We start from the raw sequence: 16,237 nt of genomic DNA, 5'->3' as shown, positions 1-16,237 counted from the left end.
TGGCGATAGATTTTCGAGCTAAAGGATAGCTGATGACCACAAACCGTGGTTAGCTGAATACTAACGATTTGCCAGTAAAGAAGCTAACTAGCTTCTGATTAGCTTCTGATTAGCTTCTGGCTAGTTTCAGGCTAGCTTCTTGGAGTTTCTGGCTAGCTTCTTGGAGGATTACAGATTTGAGGTAAATAATACTTTTTTATAAATATAAATTGGTGAGGCGGGTTGCAGGAGAGTGTTTTGAAGATGAGTTGATGGAAAATAAAAATAAAATGTATGTGAAAAAAGTTGTAAATATATATATATACAGGACACGACAAGACGAGGACAAAAGACGTCTGAACTGCTATGCCACCTTGGAGAGATGTCACATCGATACATCGGGATGCGTGAGGTAATGTGCTTTGGACAAATCACAATTTCACAGGTGTTAGCATCTTGAATTCTGGAAGGTTAGGCGACATTTGGAACATGGACTTTCCCGTAACTTGCAAATTGAGTGAGTGGAGCACTTTGTTCCAGCAGGGAGGTTTTGTTCATCAGGTTCAGTCTGTAAGACCTGGGGCTTTGATGTTTTCACTCAGGTTCACATTCATCTATGTCTATTGAATGCCTCCCTGTGGAGGAAGCACAACATGCTTCCCCTGCCTCCTAATCTTCCATCTCAAACATACTGTATTCCCGCTACCCACAATCCTCTGGGTCTGGTACTGGGCTCCCTGGCTTCATAAATTAGGGATTAGCTCTGTGTACAGGCCTCGCTCACTGTGGGCACTGGTTTCATTTTTTCCTCCTTGGAAAGAGAGTGGTTCCAGACATGGTCCTTCATTAGAGCTAGAAGCACCGGGTGGTAATATCATGTTTAGAAATAAGTATTTTATATCCATTTTGTAACTGCATTTCTTGTTAATCACACCCAATTTTAGAGCCATTGTAATATGTTGACGAGTGTGTTTATAACCATACAAAACTGAGGGTTTATAAGTGAGTTTATAAGCATACAGTAAGTAGTTGACTTGTAATTGTCCATAGGATCTCAAAGTGAAGCAGTTCATGAACATCTTCTCCATCCCAGAGATGACCCTCCTGGCTGTGGCCAATGATTTCTTCATCTCCAACGACATTGAGTACGATCCTGAGCACCTCATCAAAGATGTCTCAGTGAGTGTCTCAGCACAATGCCTGTTTCTCATGTCATTTCTCACCCCGTGTAATGTTCTTTCACTCCCTCTTGCTGGTTTTATAAACCCTCTGCCCGGTTCATTTGACCATTTGGGCACAGTGGGGATGTTCACCAGCAGGTTCAGCTGTCTGTCCACCTAGAGAGAGGTTGCCAGGGACTCAGATGTGTGGACTCTGGAACAATAGCAGTTCTCATTCCACACTGGGGTGAAAGGGTTTAGGATACAGTTTGTCCCGCTCAGATTCACTTTGTCTGCCAGAGAAAGATGAGATCTAGCTCTCTATATCCTCCCTCATCAATTAGACTGGGTCGGAGTAGAGAGCGTGATATTCAAAACCTGAGTATAAGCATGTTGAATTGATAATTTTCTATGAGTACATGCTATAGCTGAATTTAAGTATATTTATGTGCACTTACTGTTTGTGCTCCTTAAAGGCATATGGAAACATTGATGTTTTTATTGATGTTTTTATCCTCAGGAAGCCATTGGAATGGTTCACATCAAAGGTTACATGTACAAATGGATCATGCAAGATCTGGGTGAGCAATGTTGGATTCTATTTGTGATGTCCAGTCAAACAACTTTTCTTTTTTACGCCTGCAAAATGTAAAAGTTTGAATTGTTGTCGTTGTTGTGTACATTTCCCTCGTCTTCCCCCCTCCATAGAGAAGTACATTCTGCGAGGGGACGAGCCTTATGCTTTTCTGCAATGCCTGATCAGCCACGGGAAGGAAGTGTTCCTCATGAGGATGAAGACTCAGGGTCATATGTTGGTTTGGATGACATATTGATTTGATGTTAAATTGACCATAATTAGGATAGATCATTAAAGAGGATGAGTAATTCTCCTCATGTCAACCACTTATTTTGCATAAATACCGAACATGATTGATAGCGGAAGCACAAACCCTGAAGTATCATTCAGCCAGAACAGTATTGCTGAATGGGAAGAGTAAGCACGAGCATATGTCATTCACAGTGAGCACCGTGTATTTTGATGAATGGAACGAGACACTGCTCTTTTGCTTTCTCTGTAAGATTGGCCCAATTGCTATGGTTACTCTGATTGTAGGGATAAAGGCATGAGGTTCATGGTGGGGAAAGACTGGAGGGACTTCTTTGACAGGGTCATTGTTCAGGCAGACAAACCACACTTCTTCAATGACTGTGAAGTGAGTATGAAGTGTTTTTATGTGCCATGTTGTCATGTGTTTATTGGAACCATATTCAAATTGCTGTCCAATGTTGCCCCTCTCACAGACCATCTCACAGACCATCTCACAGACCATCTCACAGACCATCTCACAGACCTTTTAGACGCTTAGATGGAAATGAGGACCTCTAGTGGGACAAAATAAACAGTCTGTGGACAAATGACAGATCTACAAACAAGTCTGAACACCTTCACTATTAAACTACAATGCTTGTGACCTAATCCCCCCCATGAACATCATACAGAGACATTTGGTTGTTGTGTTCTGTATGACTTTCTGAGGCTGACAGGCTGGAGAGGGTCCAGTGTGCTCTACTTTGGGGACTGTCTCTATGTAACAGTATAACTTTAGTCCGTCCCATCGCCGGGCTCGAACCAGGGACCCTCTGCACACATCAACAACAGTCACCCACGAAGCATCGTTAACCATCGCTCCACAAAAGCCGCGGCCCTTGCAGAGCAAGGGGAACCACTACTTCAAGGTCTCAACGCAAGTGACGTCACCGATTGAAACACTATTTAGCGCGCACCACCGCTGACTAGCTAGCCGTTTCACATCCGTTACATCTATAGTGACTTAGCTGTGAGTGAATCTTTTATCTCACCATGTATATAGAGGCATGGAACACTAGTCACTTTAACAATGTTTACATACTGTTACTGTACAGTGCATTTCGGAATGTATTCAGACCCCTTGACTATTTCCATTTTTATTTTATTTTTTTACATTACAGCCCTATTAGAATATGGATTAAATCGTTTTTTCCCCCCTTGATCAATCTACACACAATAACCCATAGTGACAAAGCAAAAACAGGTTCTTAGAGTTGTTTGCAAAAAATTGTAAAAAATAAAATTGAAGTATCACATCGACATAACTATTCAGACCCTTTGGCATCGATAACAGCCTAGAGTATTCTTGGGTATGACGGTATAAGCTTGGCACACCTGTATTTGGGGAGTTTCTCCCATTCTTCTCTGCAGATTCTCTCAACCTCTGTCAGGTTGGATGGGGAGTGTCGCTGCATAGCTATTTTCAGGTCTCTCCAGAGATGTTCGATCGGGTTCAAGTCTGGCCTCTGGCTAGGACACTCAAGGACATTCAGAGACTTGTCCCAAAGCCACTCCTGCATTGTCTTGAATGTGTGCTTAGGGTTGTTGTCCTGTTGGAAGGTGAACCTTCGCCCCAGTCTGAAGTCCTGAGTGCTCTGGAGCAGGTTTTCATCAGCGATCTCTCTGTACTTTGCTCCATTCATCTTTCCCTCGATCCTGACTAGTCTCCCAGTCCCTGCCGCTGAAAAATATACCCATAGCATGATGCTGCCAGCACCATGCTTCACCGTAGTGATGTTGCCAGGTTTCCTTCAGACTTGACACTTGGCATTCAGGCCAAAGAGTTCAATATTGGTTTCATCAGACCAGAGAATCTAGTTTCTCATGGTCTGAGTCCTTTAGGTGCTTTTTGGTAAACTCCAAGCAGGCTGCCATGTGCCTTTTACTGAGGAGTGGCTTCCGTCTGGCCACTTTACTATAAGTTCCTGATTGGTGGAGTGCTGTAAAGATGGTTGTCCCTCTGGAAGGTTCTCTCATCTCCACAGAGAAACTCTGGAGCTCTGTCAGGGTGACCATTGGGTTCTTGGTCACTTCCCTGACCAAGGCCCTTCTCCCCCAATTGCTCAGTTTGCCCGGGTGGCCAGCTCTTGGAAGAGTCTTGGTGGTTCCAAACTTCTTCCATTTCAGAATGATGGGGGCCACGGTGTTCTTGGGGACCTTCAATGCTGCAGAAATATTTCATTCCCTTCCACAGATCTGTGCCTCGACACAATCCTGTCTCTACGAGCAATTCCTTCGACCTCATGGCTTGGTTTTTACTCTTACATGCACTGTGAACTGTAGGACCTTATATAGACAGGTCTGTGCCTTTCAAAATCATGTCCAATCAATTTAATTTACCACTGGTGGACTCCAAAAAAGTTGTCGAAACATCTCAAGGATGATCAATGGAAACGGGATGTACCTGTCTTTCTGTTTTTTATTTTTAATACATTTGCAAAAAATTCTAAAAAGCTATTTTGACTTTGTCATTATGGGGTATTGTGTGTAGGTTGATGAGGAAAACTATTTATTTAATGAATTTTAGAATAAGGCTGTAATGTAACAAAATGTGGAAAAATCAAGGGGTCTGAATACTTTCCGAATACAGTATTCTAGTCATGGTTTATCCTATATAATTAATACTGTACGCACATTTTCTATTAATGTACTGACCATACTGACATACTTTATATTCTGGACTCTGACATTGCTCATGCTTAAATTGCTTGTTCTGATATGGCTTGTTCTGATATTATACTTTTTAAACTTTTTGGATTATGTGTGTATTGTTTTTGCTAGATATTACTGCACTGTTGGAGCTAGAAATATAAGCATTTCGCTGCACCTGCGATAACATCTGCAAACTTTGATTTGATGGATGATTATAATGGTAAGCTACAGTAGGAACCAATGTACTAGACACATGTTGAAGTCATATGAACACAGTTATGAAACGTATGTTCATGCTGCATGCTGAGAGGTGAAACCCAAGACAGAAGCTAAGGGTGTATGCACATCAGTAAAATATGTTTAGTGAGATCTATTTCTCTTCATCAGATTTGGATGTGGTGTGGCCAAAGCCACATCCCTGCTTCATGAGTACAGCTATTAGAATACAGTAAATACCATCGTATATAGACAAACCAAATAAGGATAGCAATTCAAACTATACAGGGGCTTCTCATCTAAACCATATTGCACATAGTGTTGCACACTTGATTAATGCACTGATTCACAAATGTGTGGCTATTTTAAAAGCCTTTCATTTTCAATGTGGCTAACAGAATAAAAATGCTGTCTACTGGTGTTAAGGTCATTCTTGCAGGGACATGTGGTGTGGGAGAGCCTGTCTTTACACTGTACCACTCAGAGGGGGGTATGTGGTGTAGATGTCTCCCACACTACCTCTGGAAGGATCTGAATCTAGATCTGTCTCTTTACACAGTATCTCTCCTGGACCTAGTTTGTGTCGTCAGTGTAGTGTAAAGAGGCCCTAACTCTGGTGAACAAAATACTATTATATTTGATTCTATTCTTTCACTCACTAATTAAACCTTGGTACATACTGTCCTTCACATGACATTCTCCCTCTTCTAGGACCATGTCCCCTTTTTTCAGACTTAAGAACAAAGAACCTGTTCAACATGGCCTCCATCAGCTGTGTGCTAAATTACGACCTCTCCTATACCTTCTACCCCCTATGCATCCCTCTACAGCATGAGGTGCCCCTGTGGATGGACCAGATTTACAGTGGCTGCATGAAGACCCCTTTCCTAGAGGAGATGGCCCACATCTGCTGAGCCAACAATGGGTTGTCATTGCTGGGTTCTCAACATGGACATTCACAAAGCAGCCCACTAGAGGGCACTGTAGATCAGTATTATTCAGAGAACAAGCTTAGGTTATTGCTATTTCTGTAATTGAATACTGTGAGTAGTATCGTGGCCTATATAGGAGTTACTCTCTGGCAGATCTAAGTGAACCAATAATAGACATGAACTTCAGAAACCTTTAACTTAAACACCCTTTATTGTACATGTTAGTTATTAACTAATGGGTCATACACCCATCCCTGTGTGACTGGCAAACAAAATATCTGGTTGCATTTGATGACCAGCATGCAAAGACCGATGCAGCATGTGCCCATCATTGACACATGTCTATTTCGTGATGAAGACATAGCACGTACTGTATGTTAACAATGTATGTTCAAAATACTATAGCTGCTTTAAAGAAACTGTTTTTGTGCTTGTATACATTCAATAGAATATGGCTAAATTTAAACAATTTTGTCACTGTTGTAACGTTTTTCATTTGTCATGATGTTGTATGTGTAGCCTATTGATTGTTGACGGATCCAATTCAAGCTTTCATGTCCATAAAAATGTTATTGTGCATTGGAAGAACAAGAAGTTAGACAATCAAAATCTGTAAATCAAGAAATGTGTATGAACTTTTGAGGTAGGCATCTATTCAAATGGATTTGAGCGATCACATACAGTTATCTCCTAAAATAAAGGAAACACTTGAGTAAATGAGGGGTACAGAGTATATTTAACACAGGTGTGGTTCCCAAATTAATTAAGCAATTAACATCCCATCATGCTTATGGTCATGTATAAAAATGCCCAGTTTCCCGTTATTTTGTGTACCATGGCTAGAAGAAGTGATCCCAGGGACTTTGAAAGAGGGTCTCAAAGGGACATAGGGGGTTTAAAGTGTGTGTGTGTCTCAGTGACCAGATCTCAAACCAGTTGAACACTTATGGGAGATCCTGGAGCGACACCCGAGATAGAATTTTTCACCACCATCAACATAACACCAAATGATGGAATTTCCTTGTGGAAGAATGGAGTCACATCCCTCCAGTAGAGTTCCAGACATTGTAGAATCTATGCCAAGGCACATTGAAGCTATTATGTAGCCGATACACTGAAGGCACTTCAGTTTTTCCCAGATTATGCATTTTAAAATGTCATTATGGCTGACTGAGAAAAACCAACTGTTCCACTACCAAGAGCTGGCTCTCAACTGTTATTGAAGCTCCTAGTAGGTTATGTATGATAAGCTGAAGGCATTGACTATTTTGCACATTCTTCTTGAAAATGATTTCATTGGCTGATGGTTGCGCGTCGCTAGGCAGCAAGCACCTCATCATCATCATCCTGAGCAGAGTACCAGTGCACCTCAGCTGCTGCAGCCACACGAGACAGACGGAGCACCCAAACTCCTGTCAAAGAAAGAGGTAAGCAAAAAAACATGCATGTTTCATACTTATTTCAAGCGTTATTGCGTATTGAATCAGGGTTATTAGGCTACATGCTCGTTTTGAAAGTGTATTTGTAGTTAATACGGGCATGGGGCGTGAATTTGAAAGTGTATTTGTAGTTAATACGGGCATGGGGCTTGAATTTGAAAGTGTATTTGTAGTTAATACGGGCATGGGGCGGAATTTGAAAGTGAATTTGTAGTTAAACGGGCATGGGGCGTGAATTTGAAAGTGTATTTGTTAAGTTAATAGTGGGCATGGGGCGTGAATTTGAAAGTGTTTTTGTAGTTAATACGGGCATGGGGCGTGAATTTGAAAGTGTATTTGTAGTTAATACGGGCATGGGGCGTGAATTTGAAAGTGTATTTGTAGTTAATACAGGCATGGGGCGTGAATTTGAAATTGTTTTTGTAGTTAATACAGGCATGGGGCGTGAATTTGAAAGTGTTTTTGTAGTTAATACGGGCAGGGGGCGTGATTTTGAAAGTGTTTTTGTAGTTAATACAGGCATGGGGTGTGAATTTGAAAGTGTTTTTGTAGTTAATACAGGCAGGGGCGTGAATTTGAAAGTGTTTTTGTAGTTAATACGGGCATGGGGCGTGAATTTGAAAGTGTTTTTGTAGTTAATACGGGCATGGGGCGTGAATTTGAAAGTGTTTTTGTAGTTAATACAGGCATGGGGCGTGAATTTGAAAGTGTTTTTGTAGTTAATACGGGCATGGGGTGTGAATTTGAAAGTGTTTTTGTAGTTAATACAGGCATGGGGCGTGAATTTGAAAGTGTTTTTGTAGTTAATACAGGCATGGGGCGTGAATTTGAAAGTGTTTTTGTAGTTAATACAGGCATGGGGCGTGAATTTGAAAGTGTTTTTGTAGTTAATACAGGCATGGGGCGTGAATTTGAAAGTGTTTTTGTAGTTAATACAGGCATGGGGCGTGAATTTGAAAGTGTTTTTGTAGTTAATACGGGCATGGGGCGTGAATTTGAAAGTGTTTTTGTAGTTAATACAGGCATGGGGCGTGAATTTGAAATTGTTTTTGTAGTTAATACAGGCATGGGGCGTGAATTTGAAAGTGTTTTTGTAGTTAATACGGGCAGGGGGCGTGATTTTGAAAGTGTTTTTGTAGTTAATACAGGCATGGGGCGTGAATTTGAAAGTGTTTTTGTAGTTAATACAGGCATGGGGCGTGAATTTGAAAGTGTTTTTGTAGTTAATACGGGCATGGGGCGTGAATTTGAAAGTGTTTTTGTAGTTAATACGGGCATGGGGCGTGAATTTGAAAGTGTTTTTGTAGTTAATACAGGCATGGGGCGTGAATTTGAAAGTGTTTTTGTAGTTAATACGGGCATGGGGTGTGAATTTGAAAGTGTTTTTGTAGTTAATACAGGCATGGGGCGTGAATTTGAAAGTGTTTTTGTAGTTAATACAGGCATGGGGCGTGAATTTGAAAGTGTTTTTGTAGTTAATACAGGCATGGGGCGTGAATTTGAAAGTGTTTTTGTAGTTAATACGGGCATGGGGCGTGAATTTGAAAGTGTTTTTGTAGTTAATACAGGCATGGGGCGTGAATTTGAAAGTGTTTTTGTAGTTAATACAGGCATGGGGCATGAATTTGAAAGTGTTTTTGTAGTTAATACGGGCATGGGGCGTGAATTTGAAAGTGTTTTTGTAGTTAATACAGGCATGGGGCGTGAATTTGAAAGTGTTTTTGTAGTTAATACGGGCAGGGGGCATGAATTTGAAAGTGTTTTTGTAGTTAATACGGGCAGGGGGCGTGAATTTGAAAGTGAACATGTTTGACCATCGAAACAGATTGTTTAGTGCACCTTTTTCCCCCAATTGTTTTCACTTGTTAAACATTTTACAGAATGTAAGTTTAGTTTGAGAAGGGCCCACTGTCGGGCTTTGTCTAATACTAAGGGCGTTGGTTTTATGATTTTAGAATTCATTTTTATAAGGAGTTGTCACTCAGAGACAAAACAGAACTCTCAATAGCAGATTTTTTCCCCTTTATTTAATTCATTAGGCCTAGACTCTTTCTGTATTTTCCCAGCAGCTTTATCTGTCAGAATGTGTTGTTCACATCAGCCTTTTCATTGTGTCCCATGTCGGTTACATCGTTTTGGACTGTTAAATAGTTTTTAACTGTGACAGCATGTTATGCATAGGTCATCTCCTCTGCCATGTATGATGTATTGATTGATATTATCCTTAGTCTCAGCTGTTCTAAGTTAATTGACCTGGTCCATAGAGCTGACAGGGGCTATACATCATTGAACAACTGTCCTATAGGCCATTCATCACTTTCACCACTTTCACCTCCTTCATATCTCAGCAGAGAGAATTCGGGAAAAACTGCTGTCTATATAGGACACGTCTCCTTGATTAAATGACTAAAGGTCTTCGATACACTACCATGGATGATGAGTATTGATTGTTCTCAAATATGCGTAGGAAGGAAAGAAAGTGATGTGGTGTTTTTGCCTCTGGTCAGATGTGTGCACTATATTGAGAAAAGGGTGGCATTTGAGAAGCATTATAACTGTTTCCCCTTCAGGCAGCTTCAGAGCTGAGCATTGATTGTGAGTTCCCAGGTTGACCCTCCATCATAGGCTGCCAGTATTGTGTTCCACTTGGCTCTACCTTGGTTGGTAGTTAGCGGGAGGCACAAACTAAAAACAGATTCACAAGTATTGTTGACAGTTGCATTTTTGATTCTCACTCTTGGCAAGGATTTTTTTTTATTGAAATCTGAATGAGTATCTATAATTCATCCTCTGAGAAATTGTAAAGATTTAAATGGTCTCAAAGAAGCAATATGATTTTCTTAACCAGTTCAGAGCTTCAGAATCTGTTCTCAAAAATAAATCCCAGATCATTTTAGAAAAGGTTCAAAAAATTATCATACATTTTCAGTACTAATTGTGTATAAAACGGGAAATTACAAGACTGTATCATTTTCAAATATCATTTTGGAAGGATTAAATTATTAAAATATTGTTTTAGGAACTCTTGAAAAATATGCTCTACCAGGTGGTTAGATGAAAGTATGTGTAATGGAAAATGTAATCTACGTAATCCCAAAAATGTATGATTTCTCATGAGGGCCATAAACCATAACTAGTAATGCTGCATACTCCAATAAATGTTAAAATCTCTCCTTTCTGGTAAAAATAGTTATAAATTGCTGAGATTTAGTCACTTTTGAGGACACAAGCTCAAGTACACAGTACAAATATGTACACAGTACAAATATCATATCAAATATTTCATATTTGTATTTCCTGTTCAACAAAACTGTATGAATAAGGCTTGAAATGACTTATACTTTCTAAATATAGTATAATCCATTTAGAAAATGAGTAACTATAAGATTTCACCTTACTTATAATGGAAAATACATATTTAAACGGGACTTTACATCAGAGGTTTTAAAGGAATGCAATTTAGTCAAAGCTAGCTGTTATGGACAATGGATAAATATTTGTTATTTGTTGATCTGTGCAAATAAAAACATATAAATATGAAAATATCAATATTTACTATCTGCCTGTAATCTCCAATATGTTTCACAATATTATTCAGTACATGTCATTTTACAGGAATTATGAGCATATAAACATTTGTATTTATTAAGGATCCCCATTAGCTGCTGCCTACTCTTCCTGGGGTCAAGCAACATTAAGGCAGTTATATACAATTACAAATATTACATGACATTTCATAACACTTTTCACAAAAATGCCACTACTCTACTATCACATATCTACAATACGAAATATGTGTATGTCTGTGTAGAGTGTGTTAGCATGTCTATTGTATGTGTGTGTCTGTATCTCTTCATAGTCCCCACTGTTCCTTAAAGTGTATTTTTATCATCTGTTATTTTTGATCTGATTCTACTGCTTGCATCAGTTACCTGATGTGGAATAGAGTTCTATGTAGCCATGCCTCTATGTAGTACTGCGTGCCTCCAATAATCTTTTCTTGACTTGGAGATTGTGAAGAGACCTCTGGTGGCATGTCTTATGCATTAATTTACATATATTTAAATATTCATATTTTGACACACATGTATAATATTTTATTCAGATTTGATATCAATCCTCATTTAACTACACCTGTCTTCCATTATAAGTAACTGAAGCATACATAATGTTAATGAATGTATCATTTTTTTATTATTTAAAAAGTCAGAAAATTCTGGTACACCCCTAATTGGACAACTCAAGCGGCTGGTTGAGATGTTTGTGATACATTATCTATCAAGTTTAAGTCATGCAAATAAAAAAATATGAATTGATGGTCAATATAAAAGGGGAAGTTTACCTAAAAGCAAAGATTTCCCAAGTGATTCCATACATTGAAACTAGTTAGGTGGAGTTTGCCCCTCGCTCTCCCTGCAGTCAAGAACTGGAAAGCTGCAAAAACGGACCATGTGTCTTGTGAGGTTTCTTTGTGCTCTGCTCTGTTGTCAGTCAAAGAGTGATTAAGAAATCTGCGAACTGTGCACAAATTTGTTGTTTTATTGAAAGCGTACGGCCAAATTAGATATTTTTATCAAAAGTACTATCGGTTTTGAGTCAGGAAATGTGTACCTTCCCACCTAAAAAGATTGCGATGAATTTATATTATTTTATGTAGCCAACTGCAACAACAGCGGAGATAGGTAACAACTGCAAATGTGCGCTCTCCTGGGGGAATACCTTTACTTAACTGCATTTCTGTCGGGGTAGAAGTGAAGACAGTAGCGTTACATATTACTCATACAAATGAAACAACCAAACATGTCTGATGACAAAAAACCTTGCGAGTGATAGGAAAAGTACTTGAGGTGCGCTGATGCTGTTTTCTAACCGTATTTATTTGAGCCAGAGAATTCTGACGAAGAATTGAGGCAAATAGCCACCAAGGCCGCAGCAGGGCCACACCCCCAGGATGAACACAGATTGGTGGAGCAGTTGTGGAAAGTGTGATCCAATGCCGACTCATGAACAATGCTTATGCTGCAGAGAATTTGATTACATGATCCAGTTTGCTTTCAGGGATTTTGCTGAGCACATCAACTCTGGTGTCCTGAACAAAGAAATATCTATTGAAAATAAATGTAAAGCTGAAATGTATTGAGTCAATAAGTATTCAACGCCTTTGTTATGACAAGTCTAAATAAGTTCAGGAGTAAAAATGTGCTTAACAAGTCACATAATAAGTTGCATGGACTCACTCTATGTGCAATAATAGTGTTTAACATGATTTTTTAATGACTACCTCATCTCTGTACCCCACACATACAATTATCTGTAAGGTCCCACAGTAGAGCAGTGAATTTCAAACACAAAGATCACCACAAAGACCAGGGAGGTTTTCTGAGGCCTCACAAAGGGCACCTATTGGTAGATGGGATTTTTTTTTTTTAAAGCAGACATTGAATATCATTTTGAGCATGGTAAAGTTGTTATTTTCACTTTGGATGGTGTATCAATATACTATACCTATTCACTGCAAAGATACAGGCTTCCTTCCTAACTCTGTTGCCAGAGAGGAAGGAAACTGCTCGGAGATTTCACCATGAGGCCAATGGTGACTTTGAAACAGTTAGAGTTTAATGGCTGTGATAGGAGAGAACTGAGGAAGGATCAACCACATTTAGTTACTCCACAATACTAACCTAAATGACAAGAGGGAGAAGAAGGAAGCCTGTTCAGAATACAAATATTCCAAAACATGCATCCTGTTTTCAACAAGGCATTACTTTCCACCAGACACTGGGAGATTAATTTACCTTTCAGCAGGGCAATAACCTAAAACACAAGGGCAAATTTACACTGGAGTTGCTTACCAAGAAGACTGAATATTCCTGAGTGGACGAGTTACAGTTTTGACTTAAATCTATGGCAAGACCTGACAATGGTTGTCTAGCAGTGATCAACCAATTTGACAGAGCTTGACGAATTTTCAAAAGAATAATGGGCAAATGTTGCACAATCCAGTTATAGAAAGCTCTTAGATACTTACCCAGGAAGACTCACAGCTATAATCGCTGCCAAAGGTGCTTCTACAAAGTATTGACTTGGGTGTGAATACTTATGTCAATTTGATATCTGTATTTCATTTAATACATTTGCAAACATTTCCTAATTTGTTGTTGTAATTTTACCCCCTTTTCTCCCCAATTTCTTTATCCAATTACGATCTTGTCTCATCGCTGCAACTCCCCAACGGGCTCGGGAGAGGTGAAGGACGAGTCATGTGTCCTCCGAAACATGATCCACCAAGCCGTGCTTCTTAACAGCCACTCGCTTAACCCAGAAGCCAGCCGCACCAATGTGTTGGAGGAAACACCGTTCAACTGATGACCATAGTCAGCTTGTAGGCACCCAGCCCGCCATAAAGAGTCGCTAGAGCGCGATGAGCCAAGTAAAGCCCTCCCAAACCCTCCCCTAACCCGGATGAGGCTGGGCCAATTGTGTGCTGCCCTATGGGACTCCCGGTCATGGCCGGTTGTGACACAGCCTGGGATCAAAGCTGTAGTGACACTGAAACACTGCGATGCAGTGCCTTGGCCGCAGCGCCACTCGGGAGGCCCTGTAAACGTTTCTAAAATGTGTTTTCACATTGTCATTATGGGATATTGTGTGTACATGGTGCGAAAAAATCTATTGAAATACATTTTGAATGCAGGCTGTAACACAAGAAATTGTGGAATAAATCAAGGGGTATGAATACATTCTGAAGGTACTGTACGAAATATAGCCCTACAATTTGAACTTGAAATAACAGCAAAATGTTATGCGGAGTGGAACTGGGGAACCAAAGAGCAGACTCAGACGAGGAGACTGGGATAAAGTATACCAAGGTATTTATTGAAACACAGGGGGAGATAGAGTGCAGGTCAGGGGAAGCTTGGGCGGGTTGCTGGAAACCAGGTGTGGAGGCTGAGGCGAGAGGGGTTGAGACAGTGTAAGCAGGTCTGGAGGGGAATCTGAGGGAGTAGTAGAGTGGGGAATCCAGGACAGTGTAGCAGGGTGACGAGACGTGGGACTGCAGACAGGGACCAGAGTCAGAGTGGGCAGAATGAGCATAAATTACGATCTGGCAGCATGGAAGTGGCAGGGCTGAGTATTTAGTAGAGGTCTTGATTATGGAACAGGTTGCAGCTGGTGGGGATCTGCTCTGACTCCAGCACACCTGTCCCCGCCTACACAATCACACCCCACACACACACACACACACACACACACACACACACACACACACACACACACACACACACACACACACACACACACACACACACACACACACACACACACACACACACACACACACACACACACACACACACAGAGAGAGAGAGGGAAAGAGCACTGGGGGAGGTGGCAGATCAAGGAGACACCAGGATGAAAAGTAGAGGGAAATTGCAGGAGCAGATGTGACACAAAATCAAAGAACAGAAAATAAGAACCTGTTTTCATATTGTCAAAAAACATGACTGTTGCTCCAGATGATCAAATCCACTTTTCCCTTCGATCTGTAATTGTCATTCCAGACAGTTCAGACTGGTCTCATACCACATCGTTTTGGAGTGGGTCATCCATGGTGAGACACTGCGTCCAGCAGTCATAATTCCTCTCCCATCCTGCGTGGTAAATGCCATCCGAGCTAAATATCGCCATATGGGGTTTTCACACTGGTTCTCAAGAAGTGGAAGATTCACAGGACTTGTGAATAGTCAAAGTTACAGGTACAGTATGTACCTGTGATGTGTGTGTTGTGTGTCAGGTTTCGTACTGTGACTGTAAAAATAAAGAATATCCATGCAAATAGATCAATAAAGCAAGTATTTTGTTGTTTTTATAATATATTTGTAGTCACAAAAAATGGAGCACAAAATGAACACATTGTTTAGGGAAGACAGTTGGTTGCATATAGAAAACAAAACAACCTAGCATTCAGCACAATGTAAGCAACTATTGTATGTGCATCCCAAAAATCTGTTTATGGCAACATTAATCCTGGAACAATTTCTTCTGACCAGATCCTCATTATCAGGTCTCTCCATTGTGGCAATGTTGGCTGGAAGATTATGCTTGGGCAGGTGGGATGAAGGATCCCTGTAAACCACCGTCAGATCTTGTCGCCACTCCAACACCTGGTCAACCAGTTTCTCCATGAATTGGAATTGTTTTGGTTAATAGATTGTTTTGGCAACCCACTGCTTGGACTGTTTCAGGAACACAGCCTAAATGTTGATGTTTCACAAAATACAGGTAGCTTATGTTTTAACAGGAAAGATGGTACTTTATATTATGTTAAACATAATGTATTCTGAGTATGATGTACACAGAATGTACAAAACATTAGGAACACCTTCCTACTATTGAGTTGCAACCCCTTATGCCCTCAGAACAGCCTCAATTTGTTCGGCCATGGACTCTACAAGGTGTCAAATGTTGCACAGGGATGCTGGCCAATGTTGACTCCAATGCTTCCCACAGTTGTGTCAAGTTGACTGGATGTCCTTTGGGTGGTGGACTATTCTTGATACACACGGGTAACTGTTGAATATGAAAAACCCAGAAGCATTTCAGTTCTTGACACTCAAACCGGTGCGCCTGGCACCTACTACCATACTCCGTTCAAAGGCACTTAAATATTTTGTCTTGACCATTCACCCTCTAAATGGCACACATACACAATCCATGTCTCAATTGTCTCAAGGCTTAAAAATCCTTGTTTAACCTGTCACCTCGCCTTCATCTACACTGATTGAAGTGGATTTAACAAGTGACATCAATAACAGATCATAGCTTTCACCTGGATTCACCTTGTTAGTCTATGTTTTGGAAAGAGCAAGTATTCTTAAAATGTTTTGTAGACACAGTTTACATGCTTGATACATTTTATAATAAAAATAAAGTCAATCGGGTTTATCCATTAATTGAAGTTCTTCAAGTACCAGTGGCAGTTGCAGCTTG

General features: G+C 40.3%; 1 protein-coding gene across 1 annotated transcript; it reads left to right on the top strand.

Annotated features, from left to right (window-relative positions):
• Positions 1–312: 312 nt before the first annotated feature.
• LOC121838770 (5'-nucleotidase domain-containing protein 2-like) lies at positions 313–2,799 on the top strand. Its single transcript, XM_042299522.1, has 6 exons — positions 313–391; positions 1,030–1,158; positions 1,660–1,720; positions 1,848–1,950; positions 2,254–2,353; positions 2,442–2,799. The coding sequence occupies exons 1-6, from the start codon at positions 362–364 to the stop codon at positions 2,496–2,498; spliced, it is 480 nt and encodes a 159-aa protein (XP_042155456.1). The 5' UTR covers positions 313–361; the 3' UTR covers positions 2,499–2,799.
• Positions 2,800–16,237: the final 13,438 nt, after the last annotated feature.

The sequence above is a fragment of the Oncorhynchus tshawytscha genome, linkage group LG16, assembly GCF_018296145.1.
Source record: "Oncorhynchus tshawytscha isolate Ot180627B linkage group LG16, Otsh_v2.0, whole genome shotgun sequence".
NCBI lineage: Eukaryota > Metazoa > Chordata > Actinopteri > Salmoniformes > Salmonidae > Oncorhynchus > Oncorhynchus tshawytscha.
This window is presented reverse-complemented; position numbering and strand designations above follow the sequence as displayed.